The sequence below is a fragment of the Microcaecilia unicolor genome, chromosome 7, assembly GCF_901765095.1.
Source record: "Microcaecilia unicolor chromosome 7, aMicUni1.1, whole genome shotgun sequence".
Classification (NCBI taxonomy): Eukaryota; Metazoa; Chordata; class Amphibia; order Gymnophiona; family Siphonopidae; genus Microcaecilia; species Microcaecilia unicolor.
The window spans coordinates 187,257,158-187,281,391 of record NC_044037.1 but is presented as its reverse complement, the minus strand read 5'-3'; the positions used below and the strand labels follow the sequence as shown (position 1 = coordinate 187,281,391).

General features: G+C 41.9%; 1 protein-coding gene across 1 annotated transcript in view; it reads right to left on the bottom strand.

Moving 5' to 3' along the window:
• The window catches only part of ABCA12 (ATP binding cassette subfamily A member 12), a 542,556-nt gene that overhangs the window by 345,919 nt on the left and 172,403 nt on the right, over positions 1–24,234 (bottom strand). The window contains 2 exon segments of the mRNA XM_030210844.1: positions 8,830–8,948; positions 16,179–16,321. Of these exon segments, the coding sequence (XP_030066704.1) occupies positions 8,830–8,948; positions 16,179–16,321 (262 nt within the window).

Below are 24,234 nucleotides of genomic sequence, written 5' to 3'. Positions count from 1 at the left end.
GGGGGGCTCAACACACAAGGGAAGGGTGCTATGCACCTGGGAGCTCTTTTACCCTTTTTTTGTTTTTGTAAAAGTGCCCCCTAGGATGCCCGGTTGGTGTCCTGGCATGTGAGGGGGACCAGTGCACTACGAATCCTGGCCCCTCCCACGAACAAATGCCTTGGATTTATTCATTTTTGAGCTGGGCGCTTTCATTTTCCATTATCACTGAAAAACAAAAACGCCCAGCTCACAAATTGTCGAATAAAACATGGACGTCTATTTTTTTCGAAAATACGGTTCGGTCCACCCCTTCACGGACCTGTTTTCGGAGATAAACGCCCATGGAGATAGACGTTTTCGTTCAACTATGCCCCTCTATGTAAGTAAAGGCTACATTTCCAGATTCTTACATTTCACTTCACTTTTTTCATTTCTATAAATGACTTTAGTTGTTCTGGTGAAAAGAATGTATACTTAGTTTGACCAAGCTTTACTACGCATTTACATGGGTATGCGAGAAAAAAGGAGGCTCCTATATCTATTGTATTTTGTTTTAAAGCAAGAAAAAGCTTCCTTTTTTGTTGAGTTGATTTAGTGACGTCTGGATATATCCAAACCTTAGAGCCATAAAATTGTGCTCCAAGGTTTTTAAAATAACCCCCCCCCCCCCCCCCCAGAATAAAGCACCAGACCAAATAATCTCAGTTTAAACAGTATCAACCACACTTTTATAACTGAGCACACAGGGTTACATAGGATAGGGGTGGCAGATGCCACAGAGTAAGCGCTTCACACTGTCTTACCTTTTGACATCATGTCCTTTATTTCTTTCATCTTAATGGGGAAAAGGAAGGGAGGTAGCCAGGAGAGTAGACCGGCTTCCTTGGCGACACCCATCTCCAGCCCAATGAACTGACCTGTGCGGCATTCTAGTGAAGCAAAGCTACCTGATGAGCTGCTGTTTAGACTCCCAAAGGTGCTTGAAAGTGTGAGGAGTCCATTGGTATCCACGCCCAACATCTTTCCTTCCCTTGCATAGCACCCGTCTACATCTAGCATCGTTCCTTCCATTGCCTAGTCCCCACCCACATTCAGCATCTTTCCTTCCTTTCTCCAGCCCCCATCCACATTCAGCATATTTCCTTTCTTTGTCAAGCCCCCTGTCCATGTCCAGTATTTCTCCTTCCCTGCTTAGCCCCCATCCACATCCAGCATATCTCCTTCGCTTCCCTACCCACACCCAGTATATCAACCCCCTTAATCTTCCTTTTGCTGGTCTGCTGTTGCTGCTGCTCTCAACTAGTCTGCCTTACCTTGCCATACCCCTGTGTCTGATGCTCAGCTCACTCATGCTGAATCACTCTGCCACATGCCAGCCATATTCTTGTTGGTGTTCTAGTTGTATGGAATGATGCAGTTTTGGCTGAAGCCAATAGAGGAGGCATCTAAGAAGGCATCTAAGAGATGAGTAGGGCTAGGGACAGAGCTGGAGAGAGCAGCATGATGTCACTGATAGAGGATCACACTGCCGCATCTATGGTTGGGGCCAGGCTGTCTGACCATCCATAAGCTGACGTCAGAGGATGCTGCCTGAAGAGTATGTGCAGTCACCATTGCACACTGCCTATCAGGTTTCCCCTGCTGAGCGCCACCCCAGGCAGTTGGCTAGTTTGTCTAGTGCTTGGGCCAGCCCTGCCTTAAATGTAACTAAGGGTAGAAGCTGCTGAGCTGGCCAGCAACTGATATTCATCAGCACTTAACTGGGAATTACTGCTAAATATCATCTCTGACTGCCACAGCATTGACAAAGTTCCACATGAGAGACTCCTAAGAAAATTAAAAAGTCATGGGATAGGAGGCAATGCCCTTCTATGGATTAGAAATTGATTACTGGACAGAAAACAGAGGGCCATTTTTCTCAATGAAGGACGGTGAATAGTGGAGTGCCACAGGGATCTGTACTGGTACCAGTGCTATTTAACATATTTATAAATGATCTGGAAAACAGAACCAGGAGTGAGGTGATTAAATTTGTATATGACACAAAACTATTCAAAGTTGAAAAAATGCACGTGGATTGTGAAAAATTGCAGTAAGACCTTAGGAAACTGGAAGAGTAGGCATCCAAATGGCAGTGACATTTAATGTGGACAAATGCAAAGTGATGCACTTTGGGAAGAATAATCCCAATCATAGTTACCTGATGCTGGGATCCACCTTAGGAGTCAGCACTCAAGAAAAAGAACTAGGTGTCATTGCAGACAATATGCTGAAATCTTCTGCCCAGTGTGCGGCGGCCAAAAAAGTAAACGGAATGCTTAGAATTATTAGGAAAGAATGCAAAATAAGACCAAGAATATTATAATGCCTCTGTATTACTCTATGGTGCGCTCTCACCTTGAATATTGCGTTCAATTCTGGTCACCGTATCTCAAAAAAGATATAGCGGAATTAGAAAAGGTTCAAAGGAGAGCAACCAAAATGATGAAGGGGATGGAACTCCTTCAATATGAGGAAAGGCTCTTCAGCTTGGAAAAGACAGCTGAGGGGGGATATGATTGAGGTCTATAAAATCCTGAATAGTGTAGAACGGGTAAAAGTTCATTGATTTTTCACTCTTTCAAAAAGTACAAAGACTAAAGGACACTCAATGAAATGACATGGAAATACTTTTAAAACAAATTGGAGGAAATATTTTTTTCACACAAAGAATAGTTAAGCTCTGGAACTCGCTGCCAGAGGATCTGGTAATGGTGGTTAATGTAGCTGGGTTTGAAAAAGGTTTGGACAAGTTCTTGGAGGAAAAGTCCATAGTCTGTTATTGAGATAGACATGGGGGAAGCCACTGCTTGCCCCATGATTGCTAGCTGGGCAGGTTGGATTGCAAAAAAGGCACTCTTTGTCCAGTTACTGTAGTTATGCGGGTACCGCTCTGAATATCAGCTATACTCGCATTACTTCTAGGTGCCACCACAAATCCGCATACTCAATGCTAGTTTCACACATGGCCCAGTACTGAATATATGGGTTTAATTTAACCAGCAGCTGTCAGTTCTTAGAAAAACACTGACCACCACCAGCTGAATATTGACCCATCAGTTTCTATATCAAAATTCAATTCATCCTGGCTTCCTGTGAGAGATGAAGTCTGTGAGCAAATGCTACCTCAGTTTCTACCTTCTACCACTGCAGCTAGGCCTAGGACAAGATATAACGGCTTCCCTTCAATTCAGGAGAAATAAGATCTATGGGGAGTTGGGGAGAAAATAGGTTTGGGGGAATGAAGAGTACAAAACAGTTTTAAAAATTTTTACTAAAAAGTAGGGGTGAAGTATGGAAGCAACTTCCTCATGATTCTGGAGCAAATAGATCCAAGGGGGAGAGGGGACTGACACTCCCACTTTTAGAAAGATTCTGGCACCCTTGTCTCTCTTACGTGGGCTATGAACAGCAGGACTGGTTTTAGCACCAGTGGCAACCTGTGTAGCCGGGAATGGCGCTGTCAGTAGAGGGTAGGAGGGGTTGTCTGAACCTCTTTGGGTGATGACATCCCATCCAAACTAAAGTAGCTTCTTCCATAGCCAGGGCTATCCTCCTATGGAGCACTTTAGGTTGCAGCAACACCCTATCTAACCCACAGAAATGCACTTAAAGAGCAACACAGGTTGCACAGCCCAAAAACTAGGTCTGGCAAACAGTATCACTGAAATCTTGACTAGCAAAACAATCCAGCCTGAATTACTTGCACAAAACCCATGCATTGCCAATTCCACGATTCCCAATATGGATTTACAAATTACTATAGCTTGGAAATACTTCTACTAGTCTTAACATCTGAATTTAGGAATATGTTATCTAAGGGTAATGAGGCAGTTTTACTTCAGTTTGATATATCAGTTGCTTTCAACACAGTCAACCATAAAATGTTACTTCTTAAATTATCTGAATTTGGTTACAGTGCCACAGTGTTTAATTAGTTTGATTATTTTCTGAAAAATAGCGTTTTTCTAAATCTACTGATAGGAATTCTTTATTGCATTTTACCAGCATGCATCCTCGCCATATGAAAGAAAGCATACTGTATGCTCAGTTTTTGCAGTATCATCGTATTTATAGCAGTGACAAGGAATCAAAGCTGAAATCCTGTGTTCTAAATTCAGAAATAGGGGTTATCCCTCTTCCCCCATAAGAAAGGCAATCACAAAAGCCGCATTGAGCCTGCCATGAGTGGGAAAGCGCAGGGTACAAATGTAACAAAAAAAAGCCTATTTTGCCTATCTGTGAAACAGGGAACCCCTGTTGGGTGTATAGCTTGATGTCAATAAAGCCTATCGCATTTATTTGAGAGATGGACAGTGAATTGGTGGAGTGAAGGCTTTCTAGGTATACGTTCCTGCATCACATAAGAGGAACATTTACTATTGGCACATCTTTTGAACTATTCTGGTATCAGTATATGTTGAGAGTGGCTCTGGTACTGTCATATGATGCATAGAGTTTTTTTTTTGGGAGACCTGTGATGATTTAGCAACTTTTTTTTAATACAAACTTTTGCCTTACTGAGGTCTCTCTTTTTTCTTCACATTTTTGTTATCTTGACATTTTTAATTATACCAGTTGTGGAGTGCTCTCTCAGCTATTGCTTTTTATTTTGTGTGTGTGTGTGTAATTTGACACCTATAATTATGTCAGTGGATGAGAATATTCTCTGTTTTAATGAGAGCTTGTTTGGGCAAATTTTGACCACTGTAATACACAATGCATAGGCAATTTAGAAGATATGACTTTAGTTTATTATAACCAGAATTTCATTATGAAGAGTAAGGTTTTATAAGAAAGGATGCAGCATTCACAGTAGTGATAGCATACATGTTTATGGCACACATAAAGGATAATTCTAGAAGATTATGCACACAAATCATTAGAATAATGGCAACACATGTAAGGGCCAACATTCCATCTAAGTACTATTCTGTAAAAACATACATACTGTGACCAAGTCACCGTGGTTGTTCTCTCACAGTTGGGCAAACCTAGAGGAATCCACCAGAATGTGCTCAGACCTCTGGGTCAAAGAAACAGCCTGGTCAGGAATTCCCTGAGAAGGAACTGCAGGACTGAATTAAACTTGAGGAGAAAGCAGGTTAAAAGCAGGTTATTTCCCCTCAAATCCCCTGAAACCCAGTCTCACAATCAGAGAAACTACTGAAATCATGCCTACCTAGAAAAGCTGTAGCCAGATCCCAGTTACAGCCATAATCAAGGAATTATGGTGATCCCTGGGAGGAGGGGCAGCTGTGGGAAGCTCAAAGAAATAAGCTTAAGGAAAGGAACCTTCAGGAATCCTTGGGAGCAGGGGTGGACTGAGACTACACTGGACCCTCCCCCCCATTGCCATGCTGCTGCTGCCACCACCAGTGCCCTCACCCCGCTGTGCAGCCTCCCTCCCACTGTGTTGCCGCTGTCTCCCCCCACCCCCCCTACCTTGAAGGGCCCTGGTGGTCTAGTGGCTGTGGCTTCTTTGGGGGCAGGAAATAAATTTATTTATTTATTTATTTATTTTATTTATTTATAGCATTTATACCCCGCTCTTTCCCGCTCAATAGCAGGTTCAGTGCGGCTTACAAGGTATGGTACAAAGTTTCACAGAGATAATACAAAGTATGGTACAAAGTATCAAGGAGATAACCCAGTTATAGAGTGTAGGACAATAGGAAGAGATGTGCTGCTGCCTCTACTCTGCCTGGTGCGGTGCCAAGTTTACAAAATGAGTGCCGAGACTTCCCACAGCAGTCTCGGCAGCCATTTTGTAAATACAATGGTACAACCAGGGAGAATAGTAGCATCAGCCACTAGACCACCAGGGCCCCTTGGGAGCTGTAGTATGCAGCAGTGGGCAACCAGACAGAGCATCTGGGTCCTCAGGCACCGCCCAGTTGCCCGAATGGTCAGTCCGCCCCTGCTGGGGATTGTAGTTCCCATTAATTCTACCAATGGGGAACTAAGCAGCTTCAATGCATGTTCCAGAACTAGGGCAAGGGGGTGCCAAGACCCTGCATGAGCCCAGCTGGGGAATATAATAAGCAGTTTGTGAGTGCAAAGGGAGAGAAATGGAAAAATCCCTCAGAGTGAAAAGCTAATAGACTGAGGCAAGATCTCCCAGGGCTGAGGACCCTAAAAATAAAACTCCAGAAAGTGAGACCAGCTGGCTGAGAAACCCATGGGAAATGGACTCTGAAGATAACAGCCTTCTTAGGGAATGCTAAGGAGAGAGAATGTGTCTCCCAGAAGAAGAAGCGTGATCAGTAAGGTAGAGGCAAGTGAGAGTCTCAGAGGAGAGGTCCCTAGGCAAGCAGATGGTGTACTGTTTGAAACATGGATAGGGTAAAGTGATCAGCGCCGTGGTCATACAGCTGGGAGGAAGAGGAGTTCCTTTATTGTCTTGAAGGAAGCTTCCTGGTTCCAGAAGGGAAACCTGGAATGGGGGTGGGAGATTTGCTGATGCATTTAGATGACATGAATGTTCTCTGAGGAAAGTTGCCAGTCAGGCAAGAGCTGAACTTCAAAAGAAACCTTGAAAATGTTTGTTGGTTAAGAGAAAAGACTGCTCTGTAGAATTACAGTGGAAGGAGCCCACTGGAGAGAATGCAAATTGTTGCCATAAGTGAACTTTGTGACTTTATGCTGTCAGTTAGTGAAGTCTGCTAAAGAGAATATGTTTGAGTTTTATGTGTCAGCTCAACAGAACTGAGTGAAGCTGCTGTGTTGGAATATTGAGCCAGTATAATGCCAGAAGTATAAATGCTGAGATATGTTAATAAAAGAATTTTGTTTCAAAGCCTCTAGTTTGAGCCTGCATCCCTCCCATCCAGCCTCTCTCCCATCTCTGTGCTCCCAGGTTCAGCATTGCTCTCCCTCCATTGTTCCTTCCCTCCTGTTGTCAAGTATATCTCCCTCTACTCCCCATCCCTGAAACCCATGGTCTGACATCTCCCCCTCTCTCTCAAACCCCTACCCCAGTCTTCCTTATAACATGTCTTTCTTTCTTTTTTTTTTTTTTTAAGAGGATGCTGGCAGTGGCAGTAATTCAGATATACTACCTGTGGTTGACTCTGAAGCCTTCCCTCTGCCATATTCTGACCCTCTGATGCAACTTCCTGTACTGCATGGGTGGAATGTGGCAGAGGGAAGCATATCTGAATCACTGCCACTGCTGATGACCTCTAATTATAAAAATGCGTTTTAAGGTAATTTGGGAGGGAGGGAGGGATAGGTTGGACCAGGGAGAAGAGATACCACAGGGAGAAGAGATACTGAACCGTGGAGGTTCCTTGTAGCTATGGGGCCCTTCCTATGTGGATAACAGGACACTCCATTGATCCTACCCTTTTCCTTCTCATACTGGGACAACAGATTATACTGATTTGTTCACTTAGAATCCTCAGTGTTACTAATGATACTGAGCTTTCTTTTGATCATATAGCCTCTGTTATTAAAACTTGTTTCTTTGCACTTTGTCAAATAATATCTATCCAGGCTTTCTTTGACCAGGGATGCCATCTATACATTGATTCATGCTCTTGCCATTAGTCAGCTAGACTACTTCAATTCTCTTTACAATGGTATTCATTAGGTTGCTCTTAAAAGATTCCTGTTGATTCAGAATACTACATAACAATGTACAATTGAATAATCATGTCACTCCACTATTGTTGAGTACCATTGGTTTGCTGTTAATTATAGGGTGACGTTTATGATTGTTGTAATTGCCTTTAATACTATTCAGGCAGGTTTGCCAGCATCTCTCTTTAATACCCTTATCCCTCAAGTTTCCTCTCATCTCAAGCATTCAGGTAATGATAAACTACTTATGATCCTCCCATCCTTTCATGCTCAGCTAACACTAAAACGTGACTTGACCTTCTATATCCTTGTTTCCATGCTTTGGAATTCCCTTCCTAAAGATCTTCACCCTGAAACATCTCTATTACAATTTAAGGTGGCTCTTAAAACTTATTTTTTCAGCAGACATTTGGTGACCGATTTGGCTAGCTTTTGAATCTGGTAGAATAAATGGTGTTGAGTCATTCTGTCTTTCTTATCCTTTTCTTTCCTATAAGATTATTTGATAGCAAACTGCTTGTATCATCATTGAATTACAGAATAGCAAGACTGGTAATAAACATAAACAAAACTTCATTCAGCTTGGAACCACAAGTGTCATCACCCCCATTTAAAGTGCCACCATTTAGGACCCTTATGTTTTAAGATGGAGTGGGGGAGGGAATTATGCACTAATAGGCTTCCCTCAACTGGTATCTGTTCTCTAAACTGATGTTATGCCAAGCTCCAAAATGCAACCTTAAAATACTAAACTAGACTCTAAAACACTATCAATATAAGTTGCTTACATTTACATGCTGCACGTGTGTATTTATACCTGCTATTGACATAAGTGGGTGTGCCTAAACATCAGCATGTAACTGCCAACTTACATTTGTATTCTATAACAGAAATTATGAGCATAATTGCCCTTTTAGAACAGGCTCACAGCCTGCTTGAAGTGAATGTCTAAATTGTGGCACCCAGTTATAGAATTGCCCACCCCCCGACCTTTTGAAAATCGGCCATTTCCTGTTTAGGTCATTTAATACCCATTTTATTCTGACATTGTACTTCCAACATAATTTCATTTTACTCTGTGTTATGGACTATTTTCTTCTGTCTGAGGTCCCTTTTCTGGCTATACCGCTGCACCATATTGTTGACATCACACATATAGACATTCTGTCCTTATTTTTCAGTTCAATCAATAGCTGGAATAATTCCAAGATTTAAAGGTGTTACCTTGTTTTACCTGCTGAAGACAGTTTAGGAAGCATGGGATCTTTTCTAGAATATTCTGGAGGAGACTATCATTACTTTTGCCTTTTGGGTTACCCATCTGCCTCTCTGTTGAGCAACTACTGTGGAATAGAAAAAAAAAGAAAATGAAAGCAGATTGTATTTCAAGATCAACAGATGTAGACAAAGCAGTGTTCAGGCAACAAGTGACTTGAATGGGGGAAATAACTCTTACCAAGTAACAAACAAGGCTGCTTGAATGTAATGAAATCCTTGCTTACTCATGCATAACCTCACAACAAAGTGTTGAAGACAGGAAAATCATATTATATTAACACACATTATCAGAGGTCCTCATGCCAATGAGAATGAGATTTGATGAAGAAACTGCAGGGTAAGTGAGTAAGTTTTTACTTAACTAATGAATGGTGGTATGTACCCTAAAAAAGAAGCAACTTCCTTAAAAACAGATGAAATGGATTCAGTATGCATATAATAAGACAGTGTCAGATATTCTTAATAGAAGGGCAAGGGAAGAGAGGACAGGAAGAGGAAATTGTGTAGCAGTGCTTACAGCCCTAAACATCTTCCATGGCAGATTTGATGAGTAATTTCAGTCTTTATCTGCAGTCATTTACTATAACCCCTGTTTAATAAGCCACGTGACAACGTTGACACAGTCCATTCAAAGTGAATGGGCTATGTTGGCATTAGCTCACGGCAGCCCGAAGCACGACTTAGTAAACAGGAGGGATACTTACAACCGAGGTATGATCTAGGGGTTTGACCACAGGATCCTTATTTAAGCCATAATTTTGTGCCTATGGAAGAAGTGCTTGTAATGCTTATACCAAGCAACATCATAACTATAATGCTTTCTGCTGGTAATAGTAAACATCGCAAAGGTTTAGAAATTTGTAAATTGTAAGACACTTATAAAGTGAAAAAATATATAATCTGAACACACTTACTTTACAAATCAAAGACAGCACAAACTTGAAAGCCTGGTTATTCAATTATAATTCAGACCAAAAATAAAACATTATCAAAAATGCAGAAGCACAATATGGTTAGGTGGGGTTATCGCTCTGCGTATGTGGACCACTGCCATAGGGTCTTCCCTGGATCAAATCTTAATTTGCTTTGCCCCTGTATTACTAAACCCTTTTAGGGTAGCTGGGTAGAATCACTAAATATGGGAGTCTTGAACTATCGGGCGTTGAAATCAAAGACAGCTCTAGTTTTATCTCTGATGCGGGAATATAAACTTCAAATTCTGGGTCTAACTGAAACGTGGCTGAGACATGGGGAGGAACAGTATTTAGTCTGTGCTATGTCTTCGGGCTTTTCCTACTTATCCATGTTGAGGCTGTCCCAGAAAGGTGGTGGAGGATTAGCTTTGCTCTTCTTAAAAGAATATGGGGCAGAGGAAATTACTACTCTCTCTCCCTCCCTCCCATATAGAGAAGTACTTATTGCTAAATTGCAGTGTCCCGGTATCTGTTATTTTGCACTATTTATTTATTTATTTATTTTTATTTATTTTCTGCATTTATATCCCACATTTTCCCACCTCTTTGCAGGCTACTTATTGCCCCCCCCCCCCCCCCCCCCCCCCCCCCCAGGTTTGTCTGTAATGATATGAGATGACATATTCCAAACAACTGCGGAGCTGGTAGTAAAATGAAAACATTGTTATATTAGGGGATTTTAATGTACATTTTGAGGAGACTTGTAATAAACATGCTGATAAATTTATCACCTTTCTGTCCAATTGGGGATCAAAGCAGTGGGTCACTGGCCCCACTCATATTGGGGGCCATATACTAGACCTGCTGCTGATGTCATTGAATGGAAGTTGCGAGGTTAGTGGTCTTAAAGTTAATCCCTTCTCCTGGTCAGACCATTATGTTTTGGTCAGTACATTGATGCTGCCATCTCAGGAGAAAGGGAGGGTACCTGAGGGTGGTAAGACCTTTAGAGATTGGGCTCAAATAGGTCCAGGTTTGGTGGCTCCATTAGGAGCTATATTTGATAAAGATTTCCTAGAGTCCGGTGTTGAGAAGCAAGCAGACATATGGAATAATATGCTCAAATGTAAGGTAAATGACATTGTTCCACTGAGGACTAGACTGAGTAAGAATAATAAGAGGTTTATTTGGAGATTCAAGATGGTATAATGAAGGTCTAAAATTGTTGAAGCATCGTTTGAGATGATTGGAGAGACAGTGGTGTAAAAATAGGGTAGCAGAAGATCGGTTTAAAGCTCTACAAAAATAGTATAACTTTCAAGTGAAATTGGCCGAAAAAATTTTCTTTTCAAAAATCATTAATGGAAGTGATAATAAGCCTGGACAAATGTTCTCTTTAATGAGAAAGTTAACAAATACAATGAGGAATATTGTGCCCAAAGAAATACCAGATGAGAATCTCCTAGGACAAGACCAAAGTAATGAGTCTGCAAACTACTTATCTAAAGGCAATAGTTGGCATAGAACAAGCTCCCAGCGACTTAGATGGGAAGTTGTCGGCTTCACGTTTATCTGAGTTTTGAGTCTGTTCTTTGACCTCCTTAGAGAGGTTGGTTCAGCAAATTAAACATCCATGTCCCCTTATCTTAGGTTAACATGAACAGACATGGTCTAACTCCAATTTTGCTTTTAATGATAATAGTTTACAGGGAGGTTTTATCCCTGATTGTTTGAAACTTGCTAGCATGCGTCTGGTTCTTAAGGGGGTTTCTTTGGACCCTGGCACTGTGCAGAACTATAGACCAATTTCAAATCTGTTCCTTCTGACAAAAATAGTACAGCAGGTTGTATTGAAACAAATGGTCAATTTATGTGGGAAGTACAAACCTATTGCATCCTAGGCAGTCAGGTTTTAGGAAAAACCATAGTACTGAGACCATCTTGACAGCAGTATTTAAGTGAGTTATGGGAGTGCCTTGATAGTGGCAAATGGGTTCTTGCAATGCCATCAGATATGACCACAGCATTTGACCTTGTGGATCATACCCTACTTCTTCAGCGGTTACTGCTATGCAGACAATGTTCTTATTCTAGATAAAATATCACCACAGACTATGGATCTATCTCATCTCCAATCAGGCGTGGCAGCTGTGGCCAATTGGTTACATCAGCATCGACTGGTTTTAAATATTAATAAAACTACAACTTGCTGGATCACTGGGAATAGTAAAATATGTCCCACTGTACAGCCTACATTGTTTGGGAAGTTAATTTCTCCAATGATTAGCTTTAGATATCTAGGGGTGGTGATCAATTATGCTCTGTCCTTTGATGAACAATTTCAGCTGTAGTGAAGAAGACATTTTATGTATGAAGGCAGTTGCGTTCCATCAGGGGATATTTTGATGAAACAGCTCTGCAGACGCTAATTCATGCCTTAGTTGTTAAGAGGTTGGACTATGGTAACAATTATCAAGTTAAGAGGTTACAAACATTGCAATCTTCAGTCACCAGGAAGAGGCTGCAAACATTGCATTACAATTAGGTTTTTATGAAATTCTCATTTATATGAGCATTTTACCCCTATGTATATTAAATATCATTGGCTGCCTAGTCCCTATAGAAGCAAGTTTAGGCACTTTGCTTAGCGCATAAAGCTCTGTGGGAACAGGAGCCATTGTTTCTGAGTAGATGGACTATTTTATATACACTGGTAAGGTGCCTTATGTCACTTCAAGGTCATAGGATGTCTGCGGCATGTCTTCTTTGTCAAGGGCATGTTTAGTGGTCACACAGGAAAGGGCTTTCTTCTGGTAGAAGTTGGTGCTTTGGAATAGCCTGCCTAAGGAGATCTGGGCAGAACCTACTTATAAGAAATTTAAGGTCTTATTAAAGACACACTTTTTTAAGTTGGCCTTTGGTTTGGTTTGCAGTCTCAGGAGGTGGGAGGTCTGGCTTGCACGGATTCTGTTACTTTGTGTATGATTGAATGAGTGATTCTTTGGTGCACATTTTTCCTGTAATAAGGAGTGGCCTAGTGGTTAGGGTGGTGGACTTTGGTCTTGGGGAACTGAGAAACTGAGTTCGATTCCCGGCACAGGCAGCTCCTTGTGACTCTGGGCAAGTCACTTAACCCTCCATTGCCTGCTGCATTGAGCCTACTATGAGTGGGAAAGCATGGGGTACAAATATAACAAAAAAAAATTAGTTTTGTTTTAATTGAATATTTGAATTTGGTTTGTAAACCACTCAGATACGAGGAATATGTTTGGCCTGGGCCTCCAGGCCGGTGTTTTTGAACAGCATCCATGCGTGTTGTAGGTTTCTAACCCTCTCAGTCACTCCTCTAAGTTTCCAGGGGCGGGGAAACCCGTATTTTCAAAAAAAGATGGACGTCCATCTTTCATTTCGAAAATACCATCAGAGACATCCAAATCCTTAAATTTGGAAGTCCTTGGATCTGGACGTTTCTGGCTTTCGGTGATTTTCGAAACCAAAGACGTCCATGTCAAAAACGTTCAAATGCGATGTGGGAGGGGCCAGCATTTGTAGTGCACTGGTCCCCCTGACATGCCAGGACACCAACCGGGCACCCTAGGGGGCACTGAAGTGGACTTCATAAATTGCTCCCAGGAACATAGCTCCCTTACCTTGTGTGCTGAGCCCCCAAAAACCCACTACACACAACTGTATACCACTACCATAGCCCTTATGGGTGAAGGGGGCACCTAGATGTGGGTACAGTGGGTTTGTGGTGGGTTTTGGAGAGCTCGCTGTTTCCTCCACAAATGTAAATGTAGGGGGGTCAGGGCCTGGGTCCGCCTGTCTGAAGTGCACTGCAGTACCCACTAAAGCTGCTCATGGGACCTTCATGCGCAGTCATGGACCTGAGTATGACATCTGAGGCTGGCACAAAATAATTTTAAAGATGTTTTTTGAGGGTGGGCGGGAGTTAGTGACAACTGGGGGAGTAACGGGAGGTCATCCCCAATTCCCTCCGGTGGTCATCTGGTCATTTCGGGCACCTTTTTGTGCCTTATTCGTAAAGACAACACATCAGGATGAAAACATCCAAGTGTTCGTCAGGGACGTCCTTGCTTTTTTCGATTATGGGTCAAATACATCCAAGTGTTAGGCACGCCCAAGTCCCACCTTCGCTACGCCTCCGACACACCCCCTTGAAATTTGGATGTCCTTGCGATGGACTGCAGTTGAAGACATCCAAAATCGGGTTTCGATTATACCAATTTGGACGTCTCTGTGAGAAGGACGTCCATCTTCTGTTATATGTTGAAAGATGGACGTCCTTCTTTCGAAAATGAGCCTGAAAGACTCCTACCAGCATTCAATTGCATAAAGCATATATAAATAAAATTCTATAGGTACAAACTGGTATTTATTTAATTATGAACATTTATACCCCACTTTTTTCCACATTAAGCAGACTCAAAGTGGCTTACAATGTACAGGAATCAATTACAATTACATTAGATAAGGTAAAAGGAACAGGGTAGGAAGAAAAAAGGGAAAAGATGAGAGAGTCTAAAATGGACTGTGCAAATCCAGACGCTGAGATGGACCAGAGTGGAACGAACAGCTCACGGCCAGGCAAACCAAAATTGGGAACAGCTGTAAGACCCAGTAGGTGCAGACGAAGTGCAGAAGCAGCAGCAGTATGCAGCCTGGAGAGTGGAACAGCAGGAGGCCGATAATGCCGGCGGGGTCTGAGATGTCACTGGGCCCGGCAACAACACCGCACAGGAACAGAGACCACAGCCAGCAGGATTCAAAAGCAGCAGACCCCTGCAGCATCCGGCGACTCAAAAGGAAGCAAGACCCACACAAGGTGCAGCCATTTCCAGAAAGTCTCCCCAACGGGAAGCAGGCCTCAATGCCCAGCAGCCGGCAACAAGCAGCGCAGAAGACAATCGCGGCCAGAAGGTCAAGCTGAGACGCCAGCAGGCCGATGGAAAGGCTGGAGGAGAGCTGGGTCAAAGGAACACCAGGGACGAGCCGATCAAAAGTCACATAAGCTCCCTGCATCATGGGGAGCCGGACGACGTTCACTGGATCCCAGAACCGCACCGCCGATGTAATCAGGCTTGCAGCTGGTCCGCCGACACAATGATCCAGGACGGAGAACCTCACCCCCCCCCCCCCCCCCCACCAATGCCTCAGTCCAAAACAGGTGGCAAGGAGAAAATCAGACCTCTGCGGCACCCGAGGAAGCCGGCATGGGCAAAACTGGACCAATATAATTGTTAAACAATGGGTCAGCTCCACGATGGTATCAGGAGCTAAAGGTTCTTTAGCCCGTTAATCAGCGGCCATTTTAGAATGATCTGTTCTGCTATTTAAAGAAACTATTCTTCCATCAACATGCTAATTAAAGGAAAAAACTATATTGTCATCATTTTCATAGTCTTACCAACCTTATCCTGTTTAGCAAGCTAAGATTATTAGGAAAAAAATGCAGTCCCATATTCTGGGCAGTCTGATCGGGCCCTTTTGTCGGGGGACTAACTTGTCAAGGGTTATATTGTGGACAGGCTGTTTTGACAGTGGCTGTTATGTCAGGGACTATTATGTCGGGAGCTTTTTTTGTTCGGAGCTTTTTTGTCGGGGCTATTTTGACCAGGTACCGTATATACACATATACTTATTCATAAAGTGAGAATTAGGCAAGTTGTTCCCGACTGATGTTAATACTTACCAAAGCACTAGGTCAAACATAGCACCAGGAGAGAACTGAATCATTCATTAGTGTCACACCTCTATTTAGAGGGAAAACATTTTAACTAAAACTCATATTTAGTTACTACTAGGTCATAGCACTATATAATTACTCTTGTGCAACTTCATAGACTACTGTCAGTTGATTATTTTGAAATGCTGCTTTAATTAGTTTCCTTCCCCAGGCAAAATTGTCTCTTAAACCATCCATGTAAATTTATAAAAACATAACGTTAAAACATAAAATTAGCCATACTGGGTCAGACTGATGACCCATCTAACCCAGTGTCCTGCTTAAAACAGTATCCAAGTACCTGGAAGAATCCCAGGATTCCATGCTACCAATCCCAGAGATAGTAGTGGTTTCCCTCATATCTATCTCGATAGCAGACTATGGACTTTTTCTCCAAGAACTTGTCCAAATCTTTTTTAAATTCAGATATTCTAACTGCTGTTACCACATCCTCTGGTGACAAGTTCCAGAGCTTAACTATTTACTGAGTGAAACAATACTTTCTCTTTTTCTTTTTAAAATATTGTGTGCCCTAGTCTTTGTACTTTTTGAAAGAGTAAACAATTGATTCACATTAACCCATTCTACTCTACTTTGTATCAAGCATTATATCCTGTCAATGATCTATATCTTACCTGATTGTATCATTAAAGCACTTGGGTAACAGGACAAGAAAATTCAGCAAGGCTTTGCCGTCATTCCACTGTTGCTGTATAAAAAATACAGTATTCACTATATCCGTGAGAAACAGAATCTGATTTTTAGGTTCACGTAGTGTCTTCAAAAAAAAAGAAAAAAAAGAATTTGTATTTGAACAAACCATAGATCAATTAAATCAATTTTTATTCCTAACCCAAATTTTGCTTATCCTTACATTTGCTTGATTTTCAGCTAACATTTGCTTGATTTTCAGCTAACATACTATAGTGTTAATTACAGTAAATGGTACAAATCCAGTGTTATTCATCATGACAGAATAAAGGTCAGTCAAGCTTAAAGCATGATGAAGAATGCTTACTATTAAAACCAAGCTATGGAAAAAATGAAGGACTCCAGAACAAAAAATAAAGGCAAGATGATCTCACAGTTCCAGCAGGATTCTAATTCTAACAATCAAACAAAGATGTGTTATAGCAAAACTGCAAAGTGTAAATGTAGTGAGCCCTAGAAGGTGCACATTTCCAAATGTGATTAAAAGTAAGGGGCTTTGGGATAAAAGACACTTTCTGAAACAATTTTCAACAACGTAAATACAAATATACACTCTGGGGTCAATATTCAAAGCAATTTACAAGGCCAGAAACTGCTCTTGGTTATTATTGCTTGTCTGGGCTAACCGGGCATTTTCAGCAGCACTTAACTGGATAGTATAGCTAAAAATGCCCGGCTAGTGCCTAAGCCAAAGTTGGCTACTTTGAGGGCATTCCGGGGGCGGAGTCGGCATTTACCTGGTAAAATGTCAATATTCATCCCTTAATTGGCTAAGATAACTAAGGGAGTCTTTTACTAAAGATTGGTTCAAGTTATTTGTAGCAGGGCCCACTGGAATAAAATGGGACCTGCTGCAAATAACTCAAGCTAACCTTTAGTAAAAGACCCCCTAAATAAATAGGATTTGCTTTATGTGGTCCTACCTTTATGCAGTTCATATTGTACTTTAACCGGCTATGTTTTAGCTGGTTGCATTTGCCTGGATAGTCAATGCCAGTGCCCACACATAGCCCAGCATTGAATCTGAGAATGAAAACATTGATTGTCACTGGCTGAATTCATATATGGAGCAGCAGGGGATCTGTAAATCTCATCCCTATTGTTCCACTGTGAAAAATATTATAAGGGCCTGTTTTCTTACGTAGAATATGCATGTAGAAAAAGCTTTATCAAGTTACTAGTAAAAAAAGCCCCGTTTCTGATGCAAATGAAACGGGGGCTAGCAAGGTTTTCTTCAGAGTGTGCATGTGGGAGTGTGTGTGTCCCTGCCTTCTGCCCTTCCTCCCTTCCCCTCTGCTCTCCGTCTCCCCCCCCCCCCCCCCCCCCCAGTCCTTCAGTGTTAAGTTTCCTGCTGTGCTGTGTTTGTTTGTGTTACAGAGAGAGTGAAGGCATCTGCCCTCTCTCCCCTCCCTCCTCCAGTCCTTCACTGTTACAAAGAGAGCGATTTCGTGCTGTGCTGTGTTTTCCTTCACTGTGTTACAGAGAGAGCGAGGGCGGGGCAGACACTCATGGGGAAACCGGATATCTCTGCAGCTTCACACTTCCGGCTGGAGGCTTCATTAGAATGTTGGTGCTGCCTTTTATATATAGAGATCCTGTATCTGTGCACCTACTTTCTACACACATTTACCCATGAGCAATTTTATAAAAGCTCACTTGGATATGTGGAACACTATTCTACATTCCCAAATCCCTTACAAAAATTACCCTATAAAGCAGTTCTTCAACACAAAAAGTACCTCTTGAAACTCCACATTCTCCACAATTGCTTTAAAAAACATCGGAAGTCAAAACTTTGACATCTAAAGGCAATTCTATAACAGGGTGCCTGATAGGAGCTGATTCCATAAAGGAAAATAGGCACTTATCTTCCTTTATAGACTATTGGTATAATGAGATAGACAAGTGTGATTTAGGCATGACTAGTTATATCAGCCTTATAGCTGGTGTAACTGCAGGTGCCTAAATGCCAGAGATATGCGTGTATTTTGCAATATTGTATAAACATCTAAATTTGAGCCCTACCCAGGCTCCACCCATGTGTACTCCCCCCCCCCCCCCCCCCCCCCCGTATATATGCACTATGCAAGACTCATGCCTATTTAAAGAATAGGGCTTACGTGGAATTTGGCATATACACACACACATAAGTACATAACATAAGTACATAAGTATTGCCATACTGGAAAAGACCAAAGATCCATCAAGCCCAGCATCCTGCATCCAACAGTGGCCAATCAGGGTCACAAATACCTGGCAAAATCCCCAAAAAGTACAAAACATTCTTTACTGCTTATCCCAGAAATAGTGGATTTTCCCTAAGTCCATTTAATAATGGTCTGTGGACTTTTTCTTTAGGAAGCTGTCCAACCCTTTTTTAAACTCTGCTAAGCTAACCGCCTTTACCACATTCTCTAGCAACGAATTCCAGAGTTTAATTACACGTTGAGTGAAGAAAGTGTTTCTCTGATTCATTTTAAATTTACTACATTGTAGCTTCATCGCATGCCCCCTAGTTCTAGTATTTTTGGAAAGTAACAGAAAGTGTGTGCTGCCAACTCGAGAAAAGAAAATTAGCAGTCTTGCCTTGTCAGTGGTGATCAGTGTTATCCTGCTTGAATTATACAAGCACATTGAGTTGTGGTACATATTATACTCAAGACTTTGAGAACATACAGATTAAACACAATGTTTGACCCTTGATGCAGCCTATTCTAGGCAAAATGTGGATGTTTGCATGACAATAAATTTATGCTTTGGACTTTCAGACTCTTGGTGCTATTTTTTGTTTCCATCAAAAAATATTAGCAGGTCAACATTCAACAGGCTTTCTCTGTTTACCAGCAGCCAGTAACAACTTGCCCTGCACTATCCATTTAATATAGGGGTGGATTTAGGGTAGAGTGTGGTGGGAACTATATACTATCCGTATGGTGGCAATATTCAACCACTATCCCCCTCATTCTATAACAGGTCACCTACAGTAAATTTAAATGCCATTTGTGTGCTTAAATTTATGGAATAATGCCATTCACATGGGTAAGTGCATAAGTGTACACTTAGGGCCTAATTCTATATTGGAAAACACGCCTATGCGAATTCTACAAACCACGCCTAAAGTTAGGTGCCATTTATAGAATACGTGTAGCGCCATCCACACAACTAAAATTTAAGCACAGCCATTTTATACCAATGAAAACCTGGTGTAAATGCATACACCCAAATTTAGGTTTGTAACGGGTTATTCTGTAACACTGCGTGTAAATTTTAGGAATGCTCACGACCTGCACATACTCCTCCTATGGTCACGCCCACTGTTTAGATCCACGCAGTAGAATTTACACAGACCACATTATAGAATACACTTAGTGAGTAGTGCATGTAAATTATAATTAATGTCCATTAGTGCCGATAATTGCTTGTTAACATCCAATTATTGGCTTGCTAACTAATTGAGTTGTGTGCGCAAATCAGAATATGCCCAGATGTGCACTATAGAATTTGCAGATTAGCGCACAAATGGCAGTAGTGTGCCTAACTGCAATTCTATAATTACACACTAAAATGAATTCACACACATTTGTTAGGATTGTAATAGGTGGGGTTGGCAGTTACATGGGTTACTTATAGAATACTGTAAGTCATGTACATAAATGTCACATTTAGGAACATCCATTTGTGCCAGCCATAGACCTGGTGCAAAATGGGTGTGCCTACATTTAACCGGACTGATACCGCTTTACACTAGTATTCTGTAAGAACAGTTATGGGCATATGTGTTCTTATAGGAATAGGCCTACTGCCTGAGCAAATACGGTGTCTAAATTTTGTCTCCCGTGGAACAAAAGACAAAGAACAGACCTTGATGAAGAAAATGTAGTCTTTAATAAATTATATTGATGATCCTAGGATTCACATTCTCAGATGCCCAATGTGGCCATGTTTTGCCTAGAACACAGGCTGCGTCAGGAGCATAAAATACAAATTGGTGCAAATCTAAACACTCCACCAAAATAGATCAGTGTGTATCCTCCTCAGGATTAAAGACTGCATTTTCTTCATCAAGGTTTGCTCTTTGTTTTTTGTTCCATGGTGGATATTGTGGATCGATTGTCTTCTTGTTTTCTTACCTCTAAATTTTGTCTCCTACATGGTAGCTCAGGTTTTACTTGAGGACTGCAGATGGACAGTGGCCAGTGGACAATGACAAACACAGATATTCAGCCTTGCAGACTATCTCCCATATTCTATATATGGTGACTAAAGTTACATGTTCAACTTAATTGTTTAACAAGTAAAGATGTGATACCCGCAAGCCAGCCTTCTCCGGAGTAGCCCCCACACTCTAAAATGCATTGCCTGAAAGGCTCTGCTTAACACAAGACTACCTCTACTTCAGGAAGCAGGTGAAAGCTTGGCTCTTCAACCAAGCCTTTAATGGAAGAAGTAACTAACTTGTTAGTTTCACTCACACACACAAGGAGTGACATGGGCTGCACATACTGCAGCGGGACATGTTTATCCACTCCTACCCTAGCTGAGATAATATTTAACCATCTCTCTAACCTAATGTGCAACTTTCTCCAAATCAGTCACCTTACTTTCAAATTCTTCCTACTTTCTAACTCATCTATATGTTACAACTTTGCCTTACCCTTCACTACCAATTATAATGTTCTATTATGTATTGTGTTGTCATTGCAAGTAGTATACCATGCCATATTTTGTATTGTTACTTGAATATTTTTACTGCTGTAATTGCCTATTGCTCATGTTTGATCTATTCTTACTGTACACCGCCTTGAGTGAATTCCTTCAAAAAGGCGGTAAATAAATCCTAATAAATAAATAAAAAATGTAATAAATAATTAGTGTCGATAATTGGCCACTAACAAATTATCGGCATTAATTGGAACTAATTAGAATTTCTACAAGGAACTTTCTAAACATATTCTGTAAAGTGGTGTGCATAAATTCTAATATGTGTATCTCAAAAGGGGGCATGGCCATGAGAGGGGCATGGGCAGGTCGTGGGCATTCCTAAAAATTATGTATACTGTTATAGAATATGCCTGATCTATGCCTAAGTTAGGAGTGGGCATTTACACCAGGTTTTAGTTGGTGTAAATAGCCACAACTAAATTTTAGTTGTGGCAATGGGCACTACGCGCCTAACTTTAGGGGAGGTTTATTGAATAGCGTTAAGCATGGGTTTTTTGCACTGATTTTTTTAAGCTGCCATATGCATATATTTTTCAATGCCGTGGCTAGAATTAAAAAAAAAAACCCCAAAACTTTGACTGCTGCAACTGAATACTAACCTATAACTTTTCTTAAGAAAACATTACCAGTGAATATTTCCAGATATTCACACATTTGTGGAGACCTGAATTTATGCAGAATGGAAGTTTAGGAAATTAAGGGGTCAATATTCAGTTGATAGTGGTGAGTGTTTGCTGACCACCACTGGAATTATTCCTATATACTCAAGGCCAGGTCCTGTCTGGACTTCAGCATTGAATATCCAGGGTTTTTTGAGTCGGTTAGCACATAACCGGTTAAGTCAATATTCAGAACTTAACCGGCCATGGTCTAGCACTATACCTGGCCAATTAAGTTCTGAATATCGGAACTTAAGTGGTCAAGTGCTGACTCCACCTCTGGAACACCCCCAGCATAGCTGGTTTTTACTTAGGCACTAACCACCAATTTTCCATGGAGATAACCGGTTAAGTACCACTGAAAATTAGCAGATAGATGCAAACAAGTGATTTAAACGGTCAGCAGCCATTTCTGGCCAGTTAAATCATTTTGAATATTAACCAGACACTTACAATTATGCAGTACTTCTGCATATAAATCTACAAGAAACTGACACTTATGCACGTAAGTGACAGCAAATTGACTGAATGTTATTCTGTAAAGGCACACGTAAGTGATACGGTGCTTAAATACAAGAGGGCCTTCACAGGAGCAGAGGATGGGTGGGACATAGATGGAGCTGCTCCTTATGGACCTGATATTCAGACCGCAGGAGGTAGCTAGGCTACCTTCCGCAGTCAGTGCTAAGCCTGGATATTCAATGCCGATGACTGGCACTGAATATCTGTGGGGTTTTTGGCCGGTTTAAATTTAACCGACCAAGCTGATATTCAGCGCTGGCCGGTTAAGTTTAAATTGGCCAAAGTTATTCCAGCTATTTTGGCAGCCTAATTTGGCTGCCAAACTTAGCTGGCAGTGCCTGTCTATTGGTGGATAGCTGGTTATATTGACCGTTATAACTGGCTAACCACAAAGCACAAACCAGTGATATTCAGCAGGAGATAGCCAGCTTATCTCCCACTGAATATTGCCAGATAGCCAGTTAAATGGTTTTAAATATCAGGTGGTCCATGCGCAACTTAGAGAATACACTAAGGGCCCAGTTTACTAAGGTGCGCTAGCGTTTTTTGCATGTGCTAAAAATTAGCATGCGCTAACTGTATAGATGCCCATAGGAATATTATGGACATCTACATGGTTAGCATGCGCTAATGATTAGTGCATGCTAAAAAAGCTAGCGTGCCTCTAGATCTTCAGACACCTTCACCCCACGGTCTCTCTCCCCTCCTATCTGGTACATCTCTTTTGAATTTCTGCACCCCAAGTGCATCACTCTGCACTTCCTAGCATTACATTTTAACTAATCAAACCTGTTGTGGAAGTAAAATCACTTAAATGCTACTGAGCCTTAATGCTAAGTACCACACTAATAAATACTCAATATTAGATGGAACAATTCAATAATTAAATAAAATATTTTATAGATATTTTTTTAATGTGCTCAGTTCTTTCCTTTCTTACCATGACTTCCACAAGGGGATATGTGGAAGAATCAGAGGAACCATTGAACACTAGGCCTTCCTGAAATATTTACAATGTATGTACATACTTCTCAGTGAACTAATCCGCCAACTGCACAGATGTTAACCCCAATATCTCAATAGCTTTCTACATAAGTATAGGCATACATATGATTAATTACTAACTAGGATATCCCTATATTATCTATATATATAAAACTCACCCTCAACGTTCTATTGTCTGCTGACGTCACTGAAGCCAAGGTTCGTATGTTCGAAGCTCTGAAGCCACGAAAATCACAGTCTCTGGGCCCCGCCCTCGCGGCAAACGTTATGACGTTGAAGGTGGAGCAGATTCTCACCTCCAACTATCTACTCAGGCCACAAACTCCGGATTTCCACACTGTAGCTCTGCTCCTCCCTCGCGTCAAAATGCGATGACGTCGAGGGCGGGGGCACGAAAACCGCCACCCACACAGAGCTACAATGGAAACAGCAGTGGTGCACGCCACGAACCAGGTAAAACCGCGACGAGCCATGCAGCCATGAAACCCTTGCTAGCCCCCGTTTCGTTGCGCTCAGAAACGGGCCTTTGTTTACTAGTATTATATAACACCCTAATGTTGCTGTGACTATATTGTACTTGTTAGGGTTACCATATGTCCGGATTTACCCAGACATGTCCTCTTTTTGAGGACATGTCCGGGCGTCCGGATGGGTTTTGCCAGTCCGTCTGTTTGTCCGGATTTCTGGACAAATGGGCAGGCGGGCCTATCCTAGCCTCCCCTTCCCTTACTTACTATCTACTGCCCTGGTGGTCTAGTGACCTCTTCGGGGCAGGAAAGAGCCCCCTCTTTCCTGCCCGGAGTACTGCCCTTGCCCTGCATCCTGTTGCTGTGACAGTCTCGGGATTCAAAATGGCCGCCAAGAGTTGAAGCGGCCTCGCGAGACTTCAACTCTCGGTGGCCATTTTGAATCCCGAGACCGTCACAGCAACAGGATGCAAGGCAAGGGCAGCCCTCCGGGCAGGAAAGAGGGGGCTCTTTCCTGCCCCAAAGAGGTCACTAGACCACCAGGGCGGTAGATAGTAGGGGAGGGGAGGTGACGGGGGGGGGGCAGTGGAGGGGAATATGTGACC